This window comes from Erythrolamprus reginae, chromosome 1, assembly GCF_031021105.1.
Source record: "Erythrolamprus reginae isolate rEryReg1 chromosome 1, rEryReg1.hap1, whole genome shotgun sequence".
Lineage (NCBI taxonomy): Eukaryota > Metazoa > Chordata > Lepidosauria > Squamata > Dipsadidae > Erythrolamprus > Erythrolamprus reginae.
The window spans coordinates 322088406-322107660 of NC_091950.1; the positions used below are offsets into that span (position 1 = coordinate 322088406).

Here is a 19255-nt window from a genome sequence, read left to right on the forward strand (position 1 = left end):
ATAAAATCACAACACAAATTATACTGATAATTTAAAGGTTTCTGTAAAAAATTAAACTTTCAGTGCTATACAAACATTGAATATTCTCAGCAGTGTCATTTTCTAAAGCTTTAGCATATTGTTTAATTTAAACAAAATTTGTTTAATTTTATGTACATTTTCAAAAAAATGATAGTGATACATATTTTTTTCTGTTACTTTCCTTTTTCATGCTGTTTTAAAATAATTGGGGATTTTTATTTACAGTGAAGGAATGATCAGAGATGCTGAATACTTTAAACAGCAGGTGGCACAATGGCTAACAGAAGGAGAGACCAGAGTTATGTTTCTAATGCAATCACTTCTTCTATCCTGCTTTAAAAAGTATAGAACATGACAGAAACAGGCAGAAACATAGAAGACTGATGGCAGAAAAAGACCTCATGGTCCATCTAGTCTGCCCTTATACTATTTCCTGTATTTTATCTTAGGATGGATATATGTTTATCCCAGGCATGTTTAAATTCAGTTACTGTGGATTTAGCAACCACGTCTGCTGGAAGTTTGTTCCAAGTATCTACTACTCTTTCAGTAAAATAATATTTTCTCATGTTGCTTTTGATCTTTCCCCCAACTAACCTCAGATTGTGTCCCCTTGTTCTTATGTTCACTTTCCTATCAAAAACACTTCCCTCCTGAACCTTATTTAACCCTTTAACATATTTAAATGTTTCGATCATGTCCCCCCTTTTCCTTCTGTCCTCCAGACTATACAGATTGAGTTCATTAAGTCTTTCCTGATACGTTTTATGCTTAATACCTTCCACCATTTTTGTAGCCCGTTTTTGAACCCGTTCAATTTTGTCAATATCTTTTTGTAGGTGAGGTCTCCAGAACTGAACACAGTATTCCAAATGTGGTCTCACCAGTGTTCTATATAGCGGGATCACAATCTCTCTCTTCCTGTTTGTTATACCTTTAGCTATGCAGCCAAGCATCCTACTTCCTTTTCCTACCGCCCGACCACACTGCTCACCCATTTTGAGACTGTGAGAAATCACTACCCCTAAATCCTTTACTTCTGAAGTTTTTGCTAACACAGAACTGCCAATGCAAAAGTATTGAACACTATATTAAGCGTGTGTTTCAAACAGTGGTTTGAATGAGAAATTACGAACTAACGGAAGTGAAAGTTACGCTCCTTCGTATAATGGATAGAAAAATGCCATAACTCTTTCAAACAAAACCACACTTCTTAGAAAGTTTATATGTGAATCGTTATGATTGTTACAACGACAGTACTCTTTCCTCTATGGCCCTCAGCAATATGATTAGTTTCCTGTAATTGGGGAGGAGATGAGGATCACGCCAAGGAAATGGTAATCACATCTATGCATTACCAGGAAGATTTACACACCTAAAGGTATACTTTGGCATAAAGCCATGAAATCAAAACCCTTTCTTCAATGCTTCTTCCAAATTCAGGCAATGTCTATTCAGTAACATTTGCACAGTGTTTACCTGGTCATGAAAAACTTGCACTTTACGCTTTGGCTGACTAAAAGGCTAATTGCCTCATTGAATCCTGGGTGATGTTACTAACTTTCCAACTTCTACAGCTAAGATTGTTAAAAAGCTACTTTCCCAACTTGGGAACAACAATCAAATAATTTGCGGCCGAGGCGGAGTAACACTCAGACACAGATAGTGGGTATAACGGGGTCACTTTATTGTAATTTAAATCATTAATTAATTAATCAAATTATTTAACTAACTAACTAACTAACTAACTAACTAACTAACTAACTAACTAACTAACTAACTAACTAAATTTATGACCTGCAGAGGTGTAAATCAATCAAAAGGGGGCGGAATCCGATGTCAAACCTTTCTAAGCCACTATAGGGTGAAAGCTCCTTGCCCTGGCGAAGGGGAGTGGTTTCCTTACACCTGCCCCTATCCCCAAGCCACGGCCCTTGGCATATGGGATAGCACGCTGCTGGTTTCTGAAAAAACACCAGCCAGTGAGCCCCAAGGGCAGCCCCCCTCCTCCTCCCAAGCCACCTGAGCCCTGTAATACAGGGAGGGGGTCGTCCATCACCTCACAAGAGGTGCCCTAAAGCAGATCACACAGTTGCTGCTTGCGCCCCTTTCCACCCCTACCGCCCCCCGCCCAGTGACCACGGGGGGGGGAGGACATGGCTAGCTGGCAAGAACATCTCCTAGCCACACTCCCACGCACAGAGTGGAGTAGGCAAAAAAATGACCATGGTGAAGCCAATATACCGTGACTGCCAAAAATTCCTACTCGGCCCCCCGAGGGGCGACCCATCAGATGCACCCTGTAACAGAGGGAAGGCGGGTGGGTGTCTCCGTGGCAGTTCTGGCAAAGACGAGGCGGTGCCAGTCGGAGGCTCCTTATCAACTGCCTCCCCGGCCCGCCCCTCAATCAACCAGCGCTATGAGCGCTATTTGCATCATCCCAGCGACTTGCTGCAGCATGGTCCCAGCCCCGACCCCAACATGGAGACCTCCGCTCCCTTGTCCCCGTTGCAAACGCCACCAGCCAGGTAGGTAGCCGACAGTCCCATAGTGAAAGTTTACAGTCTCAGCTTTGCGCTGAAGCTTTTGTGCAATTTGAAAAGCACTTAAAGAAGAATCCTCCCCAACCTTATCTCTCTGCATGCAGTCAGAGTTGCACTGTTTATGTTTTCTTGCTAAGGTTAAATGAATAAAATCAAATCCTCCTCTGAAAACATTTTAAGCTAAATGTTAGGCAAATAGACAGTGTAACAGCTGGGCAGACATCATGTTAAAAACTCATTTAGAACACACAATGTTGTTTCTTCTCACTTTTCTCTTTTCATAAACCCTTGCTTTATTTAAGGTAATTGGGCTTTCTAGGATAAGTGCTGCCAGCTGTTCTCAGAATAGAAACAATATTCCGGATTTTGACACTGAAAAGTAAAGTGGGAGAACGGTACACACACTGAATACTAGCCAAAAACCCTGATTGCAATCGCCATAAAAAAAATATCAGCCTGAGCACATATGTTGCATATTTTGAAGTATAAGCTAGCTTCCATATGTTCCATTGCAGTTGAAAAAAGAAAGCTTTCTTTTCACTTAATAACTATTAAACAGTCATAAATAACCAAAACAGCAATAATAATCTGTGTTTTATTTTTTGTTGCGTTTGGTTTGTGACTCACTCATAGAATAAGGGCAGTCATTTAAATGCGAGTGGTGCAGTATTTCTGATTCAAAGGGAAAAAAAGATGCAACTGCTCTAATGAATTGTTGTCATGTTCTCCATAAGCTTCTCTGTGCACTCCAGAGCATCTTTTTCCCTATGCAATGCCTCCCTGAAGCATTGCATAGCCCTAACAGAAGTCACAGTAATAAGAAATAAAGCTCAGCTTTAATAAATGAAATAACAAAGGAGAAGATCAAAAAATCTCCTGAATTTTTCCTACTGGGTATTTCAAATATGAGGTATAAAAAAGAAATTTATTATTTAATCATACATATATCGGTTGCGGCAAGAATTATATTTGCACAGAAATGGAAAGAAAAGGAAGTACCAAAAGATGTAGAAGTATTTTAAAAAATTATAGAATGTGCGGAATTAGACATTATGACAAAACGCTTGAATAATCAAGCTGAAACAGAATTTTATAAAATATGGGATAAAGTATATAAATGGTGGAATTTTAAAAATAGTTGTAAAAATTAAATAAGTAAGAATTTACAATTATTTGTACTTATTAATTTAACGGTAAACCGTATGTATATTTTAAAAATAACATAAACATAGGGTAGTTTTGCAATATGATAAATTTAGAAGTGATATATTTTATATTTTATTTTAGATTATAACACTCAATATTTGATTTGATAGATAAGAAAATTAATTAATACAGAGAATATAGAGTTAAAATTAATAAGAATATAGAGTATGTATGTTATGCTTTTGTATCGATCCGATCATAGTTAGGTTTTTTCTTTTTTGTATTAGTTAGACTTCTATGATAAGCGGAGCAATGGTAGCTCCTTAAATGTTGAATGTTGTTTGTTCTTTGTATGTCTTTTGAAAAATCAATTAAAAAAGAAAGAAAGAAAGAAAGCTCAGCAGCAAGCTATACAATTTTGATTGGAACATACATTGTATGTATTGCTCTAAAATAATTCTTCCAACTTTAGTGATCACCAAAGCTGCAAATGTCGGCATTTCACTTCTGAAGCATATCAAACATTAAACTGCAGCCTAATCAAACTTTCCCTCTGGCAGTCAGTATTGAAAATAGTGAATAGGAATTCTCATTAATAATACTAGAAGTAAAAAAGTTAATAACACTTCAAGGGAATACTTTCAGGTAAGGCAGATGTGCATAGACAACATTTAAGACACCAAACTCCAGTTCTTTAGAGCAATGGTTCTCAACCTTTCTAATGCCGTGACCCCTTAATACAGTTCCCCATATTATGGTGACCCCCAACCATAAGTCTAGTGCCAATTCTCCCAACAGAGCTGTAAGCTGATTGGCAGGAAGGTCAGAGGGACACACCCACTGTAAACCCCTGATTGGTCGGATTGTCAAAATATGTTCCAAGGCGCTAGATTAGAAACTTTAGTTCCTAATACCATGGAAAATTTGTCTTTTCCCATGGTCTTAAGTGACCCCTGTGAAATGGTTATTCGACCCCCAAAGGGGTCCCGGCCCCTACGTTGAGAACCACTGCTTTAGAGAGTATAGCACCGCCACCCTTTGGGGCCTCCCTCTGATCTCAACTTTGAGAACTGACATCCGTGTCAGCAGTGTAAGAGCTAATCTCTACAATCAAGCCAAATAAGCATCATTTGAGATGGATGCATAACAGGGGTGAGGTCTGACTTACCTGGCTGACAGTTTGCTTCATGACACTTCGTGCGAATGGGCACACCTGTGCAGTGCTAGAAACCCAGCTTCTGCGCATGCACAGAAGCAAAAAACAGCTTCTGCGTGTGTGCAGAAACAAAAAACAAGATGCTGGTGCCTATGCAGCCTCCAAGAGCACCAATTCAGGAGTGTGGCAGACCTGGGTCACTGGCAGTTTGGCGAATGGGGGAAAATTTCCACTACCAGTTCTATAGAACCAGAACCATCTCTGATGCATAAGCAATGGCAACTTCTTCAGTTTCGGTGCTGAAAACTATGCAAAATGATAAAGTGAAGAAGTAACAATAGTTATAGCTAGATTATAGCTTATTTTTATGTTTATGTATTTTCTAATGTTGGATGCAGCTGCTGGTTGAATCAGAGATTGCTAGTATTGGCCCAGGATTGATGGGATACAGGCTCAAAGCTCTACTCAGCTGGGAAATTCAGTGGGCAATTCATATCTCTCGGTTTACCTTATTTACAGTATCCCAGTCTTTTATGGAGAAAGCTTCAGCTTGTTTGTCTTCAGGCACCTACTCATGTTTTGTACCATCTGTATGGTAGAGTATTTGAAGGAAAAAGAGGGGGGAAAGATGGTGTGTCCTAACCACGGATCATCAACTCAAATTCCAGCTGGTGTCCCAGAGGTTCATATAGATTTCAGTGCTGGGTTCCTGAAGTATCTCACATTTTATTGGCCTTGAGGAAAACAGAAGTCTTCCATACAATGTGGACTCTAGTACAGATGAAATCCATGGTCATCCCATTGTAAAACTACAGTGATACCTTGTCTTACGAACTTAATTGGTTCCAGGACGAGGTTCGTAAGGTGAAAAGTTCCTAAGACGAAACAATGTTTCCCATAGGAATCAATGGAAAAGCGATTAATGCGTGCAAGCCCAAAATTCACTCCTTTTGCCAGCCGAAGCACCCGTTTTCACACTGGTGGGATTCCCCTGAGGCTCCCCTCCATGGGAAACCCCACCTCTGGATTTTGCGATGCTGCAGGGGAATCCCACCAGCCTGAAAATGGGCTCTTTGGCTGGCAACAGAAGACCAGGGGCGAGGCATCCCAGCAGCGGTGGGTTCATCAGGTGAAAATAGTTTGGAAGAAGAGGCAAAAAAATCTTAAACCCTGGGTTCGTATCTAGAAAAGTTTGTATGACGAGGGGTTCGTAAGACGAGGTATCACTGTATTGGGGAAAAAACCCCATTACTCAAGAATATAAAAGTTAATAACCATCTGAGCAAATTAAATTCATTGCACTCCATTGTGTTGTGCAAATTATCTTCCAAGGCATTTTCCATTCCCCACCCAGATTGGAATGAAAATCGGGTTTAAAGTTACTCAAATTTAAAACTAAACTGATTTAAAACAATCTCCTTTAAAGAACTGAGCAAAGCAATAAAACATGTAAGAAGAATTCAGATTGTTTGCCATTAATCCTTGGGGTGTTTTTTTTTTTGTACAGCAGAGAACTCATAATTATATGCTACTGGATGTTCCTGACACTCGAGAACAGCTAGCCCATTATCGGAAGGCAGCAGAAACAGCCAACAGTGAGCTTGCCGCACTCCTAGTGAAGTTCGAATGCGCTCAAGCAGAGGTATGTTTTGAAACAAATGTTTTCCCCTGCATGAAATATTTGTAAATAACATAGTACGAGGATTGCTCAGAGAGCAATGCACCACATTTTTTTCTCAGCCTACAATAATGGTACGAATGCGAAACTTTAGATATACATTATTTGAATTCTCAGGAGTGCATGTGTAATTTTTGCGTTTCTTCAGACAGCGTAGCTGCAGCTGATGGCGTCTGTAAGTGATGTACATTACAAGCAGCGTGTTGTCATTGAATTTCTCACTGTGGAGAAAGAAACTGTTGGGAACATTTACAAACGTTTGTGTGTAGTTTATGGAGAATCTGCAGTCGACAGAAGTACAGTTAGTCACGGAAGACATTTGAGGATGACAAAGAGGTGATTCTCACAGTGCAGAAATGGCTTCGTGACCAGAACAAGGAGTGGTATCGACAGGGCATACATGCCCTTGTGTATGCTGGAGAAAGGCCATAGAACAGGACGGAGATTACGTGGAAAAATAGGGAGTGTAGAAGAAACATAATTTTTTCTTGTGTGTAAGTTTCATTGTGTTCAATAAATAATTGTTGAAGAAAAAAAAAGTGATGCATTACTTTCTGGGCGACCTCATATGTTTATTGCATGGTACATACCATTAAATGCTTAATTAAAGCTCTCTTCTTTGGTACAGTGCTTATGCATTTTAACTATTACATCCTGCATGTGTTTAGAAATGTTTTTTTAACATTCCAAATTTTCAACCAGGCATTCTAGAATCATAGATTTGTGAGGCTCCAAGAGGTCAACTAATCCATTCCCCTCCTCGGTGCAGGATCTTTTAAAATATTTGTGGGCAAGTGGCTGTCCAGCCTTCCTCTATTCATCCCCTCTCCAATGAAATAAGTTGTACCACTTTATGAAGCAGCTTATTCCACAATTTCTTAGTGTCAGGAAGTTCTTAGAAACCAGCCTGGATCTGTTCCCCTATAGTCTCAAACCATTGGTAATAAACCTATCCTCCAGAATATTCCTCTTTTTATGTGACAAATTTTTAGATATTTGAAGACTTTCCTTCTCTCCTCTGGTCCTCTTCTACAGGCTTAAAAAAAAGAACTCCAATTCCAGAGGAATGGGTTTTCAATTCCTTCACCATCTTGGTTGCTCCCCTCTAAACTTTTCCAGTTTGTTCATACTGTTACAGTTCCCAAAATTAGACACATTCCAAGTGGAGTCTACCTCTATTTAACAACTTAATTCATTCCATGACCAGGTTTTTAAGTAGAAAAGTTTGTAAGTAGAAGCAATTTTTCCCAGAGGAATCATTGTAAAAGCTAATAATGCTTGCAAACCCATTAGGAAAGAAATAAAAGCTCGGAATTTCAGTGGGAGGAGGAGGAAAAAGAGGAGGAGGAGGACTCTGAGGCGGCGAGAAGGAGCATGCGCCTCCCATACACCCGGTGCGAGGCTGCCTTCCATACACTGTGCCAGAGAGAGAAACCCAGGGGGAACGAACGGAAACTGGCCGGGCCTTTGTACCGCTCTCAAATTTCCTGGGAAATTTTTCCCGGCTCGGGTTCTTAAGTAGAGGCATTCTTAGGTAGAGTTACCCCACTGTATTAATGTGTCCATTATGTTGAGGAGTGGAATCCTAGCCACGACAAAATTAATACTGTATAAGAAAAGAGTTCTGAAATTTCTTAAGAGACTTAGACTATTTTTGAAAAAACGAATGCTGCCAAGGGTAGGTTCATTGTCTAGATTTTTTTTTTGTTTGCATGATTTTTGTCTGTGTGAATATATTGAACATTATACTGATTCCTAGATTTACTGCATGAGTCATTAATTGTGAATTACACATGCAGTTGTTCTTGCCAGACTCTTAATTTATTTACCGTATATACTCGAGTATAAGCCGAGTTTTTTAGCCCCAAAAATGGGCTGAAAAACACAGCCTCGGCTTATATTCGGGTCATTGACAAAGTCACCACACGAGGGCGCCATTGCTTGAGCCAGAGCGAGGAGGCACCAGCTTTTGTCCCCTCTGGCACGCTGTAGTTCCTCTCCCTAACTCAAGCAAAGAAGGCAGCCATTTGCAATGGTGAGTCGGATTAAAAAGGCCCCCTGCTGTCAGATTCTCCTCCCCCTCCTTTGAAAGGATTTAAACTGTTTAAAAAATGGTATTTTGTGGTAGTTGCTGTCCTTGCTTGGATAGGATCTAATAATGTGTTATGAGGCAGAGCTAGACAGGAATTCTTTTTCTATCTGTCTATCTTTCTATCTATCTATTTTTCTATCTATCTATTTTTCTATCTATCTATCTATCTATCTATCTATCTATCTATCTATCTATCTATCTATCTATCTATCTGTATCTATTTCTTTCTATCTATCTATCTATCTATCTATCTATCTATCTATCTATCTATCTATCTATCTATTTTTCTATCTGTCTGTCTATCTTTATATCTATCTATCTATCATCTATCTATCTATCTATCTATCTATCTATCTATCTATCTATCTATCTATCTATCTATCTATCTATCTATCTATCTATCTATCTATTTGGTTTTCTATGCTGATAACCTCACAGCAGCTAATGCTGAAGCTCTTCTTTGGATACACTTATTTGTTTGTTTGTTTGTTTGTTTGTTTATTTATTTAATTGGATTTGTATGCAATCCCTCTCCAAGGACTCAGGGTGGCTCACAGCATATATAAAAACAGAACAATAATGTAAATCCAATTAATGATGAGAAGGAATCCAGTTTTGAAGGATTTTAACTCTTAGGTTTTAGCTTTGTTCCTGATCGAGCTACTTTTTTTACTTTTTAATTTATTGTTAATATTGTTAATTTGTTTACCCTCTTTTAAATTTACAGAGCTAGTTTACTGGTTTTCTTTAAAATAAATATTCTAAAACATGTCTCAATTAATGTAATTTTATTGTTTTCCATTTTTATAAGTTACCAGTAGCCACTGCATTTTCTAACCTCGGCTTATACTCGGGTCAATACGTTTTCCCAGTTTTTGTGGCAAAAATTGGTGCCTCGGCTTATACTCGGGTCGGCTTATACTCGAGTATATACGGTAATTAATGTGAGAGTCAAAAGCAATTTTCTTTTTTTATTTCATTCTGTTAATAGCTCCCAAAATTTCAAAGAGAAAATGCAACATTTCAACATAAAGGAAATGTTTATTATTTGTTTGCAAGCTTTTCAAACTTCCACCGTTGCCAATTCTGTTGATTTCTGTAAACAATATATTCATTTATTGCTCAGAATAATGTTTAATTGCTTATGTGGTGAAATAAAAGGGGATTGTTATATCTTTGTTTGAAGTTTCCTTTTCAAATCCATTTCTGAACTGGACTTTGTTTGATAATAATCATTTATATATTTAATTCATTTTCATTATACTTTCTGAAAACAATCCTTATCACTAATTCTTGGCCCTGGTCCAGACAGTCCAATAAGAGGCAATTCTCAACTTATGACCATTAGCTCAGCAACCATTTGAAGTTTAAAATGTACTGAAAACAATTTACAACCAGAGTCCCACCATCAAGGCTTTTGCAGCACCCCTATGACCAGGATATCTGCGAGACCGCCTTCTGCCGCACGAATCCCAGTGGCCGGTTAGGTCACATAGAGTTGGTCTTCTCCGGGTCCCGGAGAATGTCATCTGGCGGGACCCAGGGGAAGAGCCTTTTCTGTGGCGGCTCCGACCCTCTGGAATCAACTCCCCCCAGAGATTAGGACTGCCCCCACCCTCCTTGCCTTTCGTAAACTCCTTAAAACCCATCTCTGTCACCAGGCATGGGGGAACTGAGACATCCCCCCCTTGCCTATGTAGTTTTGTGCATGATATGACTGTATGTATTTTATATATTGGGGTTTTTTCTTTTTAGACTTTTTAATGTAAAACTGTTATTTTAGATTTTAATTATTAGATTTGTTACCATGTATTGTTTTTATCACTGTTGTGAGCCGCCCCCCGAGTCTATGGAGAGAGGCGGCATACAAATCTAATAAATAATAATAATAAAATAATAATAATAATAATAATAATAATAATCATCATCATCATCATCATCATCACGTGGCCATCTTTGCCCATTTGGCCATCTGCATTCTGTGGCCTTTCCCACCATAGTGGACCTTTGTGGTCTACTTGCTCCCACTGCTGAACAAACACACTGGAAACTGCCTTTCACAACGCAGTTTCCACTTGCATGAAGTTTTCTTCTCAAGGTCACACACTGTGGTTTCTTTGTGAGTCCTGGAGAAGATGGCCTCACGTCGTTCTTGTGATGCTTTGGAAGATTTCAGAAGCTTTCCAAATGTTTTCTGAAGGACCATGAGAATACGGTGCGCTATTTGGAAGGCAACACGTGTGATTTGGAGAATGTTGAGTTTAACATCTTGCTCCGGTCATAGATGTGATTGCGTGACTGTTGTTGAACGAATGTTTTTTTTATGTCATTGGGGTTTTAAGTATTAGATTTATTTATTTATGTATTTATTTATTTATGTATGTATGTATTTATTTATTTATTTACGTGTTTGTTTATTTATTTATTTATTAATTTATTTATTAATTTATTTATTATTTATTTTTTACTTATTTGTTTATTTGTTTGTTTGTTTGTTTGTTTGATTGATTTTTATGCCGCCCTTTTCCTTAGACTCAGGGCGACTTACAACATGTTAGCAATAGCACCTTTTAACAGAACCAGCTTATTGCCCCCACAATCCGGGTCCTCATTTTACCCACCTCGGAAGGATGGAAGGCTGAGTCAACTTTGAGCCGGTGATGAGATTTGAACCGCTGACCTACAGATCTACAGTCAGCTTCAGTGGCCTGCAGTACAGCACTCTACCTGCTGCGCCACTCCGGCTCATCCAGTTGGGTTTCACTTGTTATATTGCATTGTATTTTATTCTAATTGTTGTAAGCTGACCTGAAGGGTGTGATGGAAATCCAACCACATAAATAAATAAATAAACGGTGCACGAGGCCTCAGGAAGGCCTAGCACGGCAAGCACAGCATAAAGCAATGCAGGCTGGCGGAACCGTGGGGGACGGCCTTCTCTGTTGCCACCCCGGCTCTATGGAATCAACTCCCCCCTGATGTCCATATTGCGCCCACCCTATTGGCCTTCCATAAGGCCACAAAGACCTGGCTTTGCCAACAGGCCTTGGGGGCCATGAACCAACAACAACAATGGCCAAATTGTATGAATGTTTAGTATGCATGTTGGATTAGTTATTATGTTTATTAGGGTTTTTAATTAATGGTTTTATAACTTAGTTTTATATTTGACTTCTTTTTATTGTCTTGTGTTTTATATTGTTGTAAGCCGCCCTGAGTCCTTCGGGATTGGGCAGCATAGAAGTTGAATGAATGAATGAATAAATAAATGAATGAATGAATGAATAAAATAAATAAAATAAATAAAATAAATAAAATAAATAAAATAAATAAAATAAATAAAATAAATAAAATAAATAAAATAAATAAAATAAATAAAATAAATAAATAAAATAAATAAAATAAATAAAATAAATAAAATAAATAAAATAAATAAAATAAATAAAATAAATAAAATAAATAAAATAAATAAAATAAAATAAAATAAAATAAAATAAAAAAATAAAATAAAATAAAATAAGAAATGAAATGAAATGAAATAATGAAATGAAATAAAATGAAATAAAATAAAAATAAAATAAAATAAAATAAAATAAAATAAAATAAAATAAAATAAAAATAAAATAAAATAAAATAAAATAAAATAAAATAAAATAAAATAAAATAAAATAAAATAAAATAAAATAAAATAAAATAAAATAAAATAAAATAAAATAAAAAGCAGGCTAGGCGTGACTAGTCAGCAACAGGAAGAAGATGGCGATGGTCAGCTGGGTGTGACAAACTCTGTGGAATGCAAGGCAATAGGATAGTTGCGGTTTTGTACTGTGGTGCTGGAGTGGCTGGCTATGGTGTGGTGATGCTCTGAGCAGTGGTGCTGGCTACACAGCGACTAAAGCAACGGTGAAGACAACTTAGGGTGAAGTTACGATGGCTTTCTTCCTCTTCCTGATTCTTATCCACATAAAGTATTTAATTAATTGATTTATCACCCATTTCCAAAGTTTTGAATGATTAACAATAAAAAGTAGTATTAAAAGGATCACGCCAAGAAATACCCCCCCTCCCAATTATAATAAATTCTAACAACCAAGGGAAAAAAAATGAAATGCTACGTGCTTCTAAGCATTCTGGCATTCATAATACAGTGGTACCTCTACCTACGAACGCCTCTATTTACGAACTGTTCTAGATAAGATCTGGGTGTTCAAGATTTCTTTGCCTCTTCTTAAGAATCATTTTCCACTTACAAACTGAAGCCTCCGTGGGGCCTTTCTAGGAATCTCCTGCAAGGAAACAGGGCTGGAAAAGATGGGGTGAAGCCTCTGTGGGGCCTCTAGGAATCTCCTGGGAGGAAGCAGGGTCAGAAAAAGATGGGGAGAAGCCTCTGTGGGGCCTCTCTAGGAATCTCCTGGGAGGAAGCAGGGTCAGAAAAAGATGGGGAGAAGCCTCTGTGGGGCCTCTCTAGGAATCTCCTGGGAGGAAACAGGGCCTCCACCCTCCCTGTGGTTTCCCCAATCGCACACATTATTTGCTTTTACATTGATTCCTATGGGAAAAATTGCTTCTTCTTACAAACGTTTCTACTTAAGAACCTGGCCACGGAACTAATTAAGTTCGTAAGTAGAGGTACCACTGTATGCATTTCTTTAGACACGGATTTTGTGGGAGCTTTGAGAATATGAGTCCTGAAAAACACTTTTAAGGTTTGAGTAGATTGACAAATAAGACAGCTCATATAATTTAGTTTCCCACTAAGGTTTCTATCAGAATATAACTAATATGAAGACTTACATTTATAAGAAAATAGTTCTTCAGATTGCTTGTTTTTCTGCCATATATATTCAGCCTGATAGTTGTGCTCTTTAATCACATATGAAATATTTAAAGTAAGTGGAAAATTCAATTGCTTGAGTAATACACGGGATGCATGTATTTTGCTATTAAATCTGTCTTTGCAAGCAGGATAAAATCAATTAATATTTTTAGCCCTGTTATATTTGATTACCTATTTTTATTTATAGATTCTAGATCTTAAATCCAGAATAGCCTCACAGGAAGTGTCCATACAAGAATGTAAAGCTGAAATTGGGGGCTATAAGGAGAACGATGCTCGACAATCTTCTCTCCTTTTTTCCATGCAACACAAATTCCAAGAACTTGAGAAGGAATCAGGCACAATTGCCATTTCCAAACATCAAGCAGAGCTAAAATCACAAGCTATTCTCCAAGAGAACTTGGAGCTAAAGGAGAAAATCCACGAACAAGAAGAGCAGATTAGGTAAGAACTTCACAAAACTCTACCTTTTAATATAAAGTAATTGCAATGGAGCAGAAGAAAAACACTTGTACTTGTTATGAGTGTTAAGTGAGGGTGCTGGGCTGAAATAATTGAGTTCCTTTTATTACAAAAAAATAAGGACTAATTTTGAATGTTTCTACTTTTAAAAAATAAATTGGGTGTGTGTGTGTGTGTGTGTGTGTGTGTGTGTGTGTGTGTGTGTGTAGAGCAGAGGTCCCCAAACTTGACAACTTTAAGACTTGTGGACTTCAACTCCCAGAATTCTCCAGCCAGCTATATTGACTGGAGAATTCTGGGAGTTGAAGTCCACAAGTCTTAAAGTTGCCAAGTTTGAAGATCTCTGATGTAGAGGTTGGTAGCAGTAGTTGGTTCTGAATTAGTTTGCTACTGGTTTGCGCATGTGCAGAAGCGTCCCGGGCGGGTGGGCAGAGGTTCCCCTTGCCACTGTTACCAGTTCTAAGAACTGGTCTGAATTAGAAGCCACCCATCACTGGTTGGTAGATAGGATGCTATTTGAACTTACTTATGAGAAAGTATTGCATGTATTTTATATTTGAAACTCCTCAAGTCCTCAGAATCACACAAGCGAAATTTTAGCTAAATGCAACAAACTTAAACTTAAGTTTCAACCCAGGTCATTAAAAAAAAAAGCCCTCCAAAAACCATTTGGATTTTCTTTATTTCTCTGAGGGCACTGGGAGATATCTTATTACCGAGGAAAGGAAGTATTTTATTGTGATATAAAAGTCTTTCTCAAGGCACCTGTTTAGTATTAGTTACATTTCTGATGTAAGGTACAAGATTTAGGTTTGGAGACTTTTATTTAACTTCTTTGGCTCGTGAATACTCCTATTGTCCTGTTCTCAGGGCTTTTAAAATGGAAAATTTGGAACCAGAGAAACCTAGATGGAGGGGGAGAATAAAAAGGTATTTGGGGAGAGTAGGTAACTCCCATTTCCTCATTGCTGCATTGAGGTCAGTATGTAACTCACTCCCCCTGCGGTGGTTCGATCTTTTCTCACACCTCATTAATTTGTGTGCTTGAGAATCCCACAGAGGACCTTTTAATTTTTGGGAATGATACCTGCCTATGCAGCAGACGGTAAGGTCTAACCCATGCTGCTGGGGAGTTCTTGAACTCAAAGTCCATACCTTAATGTTGCCAAATGTTTGAGAAACACTGCTCTAGCAATACAGTCTCGCCTCTCTGAAATTATCCACATTATCCTAATCTTTAGACTAGCCCAATTTATTGGAGAAAATTGTTGGCTCATGAACTTGTAAGAACTTGCTATACCCTTTGATTAATTTATACTCTTCCTTTTCAATCTCTCCCTCACTCTTCCAGTCAGTGGATTAAGTACAATGGTACCTCTACCTAAGAATGCCTCTACTTACGAACCTCTCTAGATAAGAACCGGGTGTTCAAGATTTTTTTGCCTCTTCTCAAGAACCATTTTCCCCTTACAAACCCAAGCCTCCGAAACTGTAACCGGAAAAGGCAGGGAGAAGCCTCCGTGGGGCCTCTCTAGGAATCTCCTGGGAGGAAACAGGGCCGGAAAAGGCAGGGAGAAGCCTCCGTGAGGCCTCTCTTTGAATCTCCTGGGAGGAAACAGGGCCGGAAAAGGCAGGGAGAAGCCTCCGTGGGGCCTCTCTGGGAATCTCCTGGGAGGAAACAGGGCCTCCACCCTCCCTGTGGTTTCCCCAATCGCATGCATTATTTGCTTTTACATTGATTCCTATAGGAAACATTGCTTCTTCTTACAAACTTTTCTACTTAAGAACCTGGTCACGGAACGAATTAATTTCGTAAGTAGAGGTACCACTGTATCTCACAAGGAGATGGTCTGATGGGCTATTCCTCCTGTGTCTAATTACAGATAAGGATTTGATTACGATATGCAGAAAACAATTCCAATCAAAGTAACTGCTTTCATTCCTCAGTGAAATGGGCAGTTATTTCAACAGTAAACCTATAGAGCAGTGACGGCTAAATTTTTCCGGACAAAGTTTCCAAAGCGCATGAGTGCGCGTAACCCCTAAAATGAAACCTGAACATGGGTCTTGTCCCTGTGCATGCGCCCTGTCCAGCATGCGCCTCTGCCCTGCATGCGCCTGCACCCCACGTGTGCAATGTCTGCACCTGCACCCCACCTGTGTCTTCACCCCACCTGTGCCCCCGTGGGTGTATGCCCCACCCCCTGCATTCCCCCTACCCCCTGCAGTCCCAACATGCGCCCGACCCCATGCCTGTGTGCCCTGCCCCCTGCATGCATCTTTTAATTCCTTGTAGGATTAAACCGGGGTGAAATTCAGCAGGTTCTGATAGGTTTTGGAGAACCAGTAGCCAAAACTTTGAGTAGTTTGGAGAAACGGCAAATATGACCTTGCTTGCTCCAGCGTGGGGTGGGAATGGAGATTTTGCAGCATCCTTCCCCTGCCATGCCCACCAAGCCACACCCACCGAACCGGTAGGGAACATTTTTTGAATTTCACCCCTGGATCAAACCTCTGGACAATTGTAGAACAAAGTGAAGTTCAAGAATTATAGTCAAAGTTTCTGCTGCTCCTCTGCTTATGTCTTGAAATGCACTAAGATATACAAGTCTATATGATGCCAAAGCAGTCCATGGAACCATAAGCAACTTTCTCCTAGACTTTACACACCTTTAGCTGAAAATAATTTAAAATCATTGGGTAGAAGATACAACTTCAAAACGGTCATTTACTGGAATTTGTTCTTCAGCTGCCAGACTTCTCCAATCAAGCTTCTGGAGTAAATCACAGATCTCTGCTACTTGATTTGGCAGGTGTTTCATAAACATGGCTTATTTAGATAAGAATTATTACTGCAGACAAGAGCCGAGCCAAGTAAAATACTTGACTATCTACCATCAGTTTGCCAGATCCTCTTGTATCGATGAAAGTTGAAACCCTTAGTTCTTTTTCATCTCATAAATTCATGGAGTCTTGGGACAGTGCTTGGTGGCCTTGAAGCTGCCAGTTGTGTTTATAACTGATGCAAGAACTTCTGGCTCTCGGCTTGACACTCCATCATCTTGTCTTCCATTCCTTTCTTCCTGTCTCAAAAAAATGTCTGGAAATACTTGGTGTTTGTTCCTTCTCCAACTTCAACCAGCCAGAATGGAGTGCTTCCTCCCTCCCCATCACCAGGGCCTCATTGTGAAAACCTCACACTTTCAAAATTCTCTATCCACCACGTTTGGTGTTGCTTTCCCTGTGTTCCTCCTCAGTTATGTAATCTTTCTCCTCTCCCTGTCATCCTTGTGCCAGAACTTCTAGTAGATGCAAAAACATGATGGTGTGGACTAGGAATGGGTTCTAACCAGGCAGGGACTCCTCGTCACAGCCACTACTGGTTCATTTGCCTGCGCAGCTCCGGGAGACCGGTGGGAGGGTGGGCATGCCCACCCGAGATTTGGCTTCTGCACATGCACAGGAAGCCAAATTGCATGTGAATGTGAGATTTTGCCGATTTTCTGCATTTTGCTGCTGCATGGAAGCAAAAAAATGTCAAAAATCAGCAATTTTTTAAAATTTATATATATAGAAACATAGAAACATAGAAGACTGACGGCAGAAAAAGACCTCATGGTCCATCTAGTCTGCCCTTATACTATTTCCTGTGTTTTATCTTAGGATGGATATATGTTTATCCCAGGCATGTTTAAATTCAGTTACTGTGGATTTACCAACCATGTCTGCTGGAAATTTGTTCCAAGCATCTACTACTCTTTCAGTGAAATAATATTTCCTCACGCTGCTTTTGATCTTTCCCCCAACTAACTTCAGATTGTGTCCCCTTGTTCTTGTGTTCATTTTCCTATTAAAAACACTTCCCTCCTGGACCTTATTTAACCCTTTCACATATTTAAATGTTTCGATCATGTCCCCCCTTTTCCTTCTGTCCTCCAGACTATACAGATTGAGTTAATTAAGTCTTTCCTGATACGTTTTATGCTTAAGACCTTCCACCATTCTTGTAGCCCGTCTTTGGACCCGTTCAATTTTGTCAATATCTTTTTGTAGGTGAGGTCTCCAGAACTGAACACAGTATTCCAAATGTGGTCTCACCAGCGCTCTATATAAGGGGATCACAATCTCCCTCTTCCTGCTTGTTATACCTCTAGCTATGCAGCCAAGCATCCTACTTGCTTTTCCTACTGCCTGACCACACTGCTCACCCATTTTGAGACTGTCAGAAATCACTTCCCCTAAATCCTTTACTTCTGAAGTTTTTGCTAACACAGAACTGCCAATGCAATACTCAGATTGAGGATTCCTTTCCCCCAAGTACCTTATTTTACATTTGGAAACATTAAACTGCAGTTTCCATTGCTTTGACCATTTATCTAGTAAAGCTAAATCATTTACCATATTACAGACCCCTCCAGGAATATCAACCCTATTGCACACTTTAGAGTCATCGGCAAATAGGGAAACCTTCCCTACCAAACCTTCCCCTATGTCACTCACAAACATATTAAAAAGTATAGGACCCAGAACAGACCCTTGTGGCACACCGCTTGTAACCTGTCTCTGCTCAGAATACTCGCCATTAACAATAACTCTCTGATGTCTATGCTTCAGCCAGCTTGAAATCCACTGAACTATCCAGGGATTAAGTCCAATCTTCACTAATTTATCTATAAGCTCTTTATGTGGAACCGTATCAAAGGCTTTGCTGAAGTGCAGATAGGCAATATCCACGGCACCACCTTCATCCAACACCTTTGAGACATAGTCAAAGAAATCAATGAGATTAGTCTGACATGATTTGCCTTCAGTAAAGCCATGCTGATTTGGGTCCAATAAGTTATTGTTTTTTAGGTACTGATTTATCCTCTTTTTGAGTAGAGTCTCCATCATTTTAACTATAACTGGTGTCAAGCTAACTGGCCTGTAGTTACCAGCTTCTTCTCTACTGCCCTTCTTGTGGATAGGCACAACACTGGCCATTCTCCAATCCTCAGGAACATCTCCTGTTAACAGGGATTGGTTAAACAAATCAGTCGGGGGTAGCGATGACAGATCTGAGTTCTTTAAGAACTCTGGGGTGGATGCCATCTGGACCCATTGCCTTATTTATCTTTAATCGTTCAAGTTCTTCTAAGACATCAGCTTCTAAGATCACTGGAGCTGAATCCGTACAGCTGGAAGCATATCTATATGCCACAAGGAGGCACAGGTGGGATGCGCGAGGATCTTCGTGCAAGATTTGGCTTCCTGTGCATGTGCATAAGCAAAATCTCATGCGGGCGGATGGGCCTGCCCTCCGGTCACCTGGACCTGCGCG

At 39.4% G+C, this 19255-nt stretch overlaps 1 protein-coding gene across 3 annotated transcripts in view; it reads left to right on the plus strand.

Moving 5' to 3' along the window:
• The window catches only part of CCDC170 (coiled-coil domain containing 170), a 76313-nt gene that overhangs the window by 11361 nt on the left and 45697 nt on the right, over window positions 1-19255 (plus strand). For 2 of the 3 annotated variants that reach the window (XM_070733718.1, XM_070733721.1), the window contains exons 2-3: window positions 6374-6508; window positions 13661-13917. In XM_070733718.1, coding sequence (XP_070589819.1) covers window positions 6374-6508; window positions 13661-13917 — 392 coding nt within the window. The remainder of the gene's footprint in view (window positions 1-6373; window positions 6509-13660; window positions 13918-19255) is intronic. The other variant, XM_070733719.1, reaches the window with a different exon arrangement.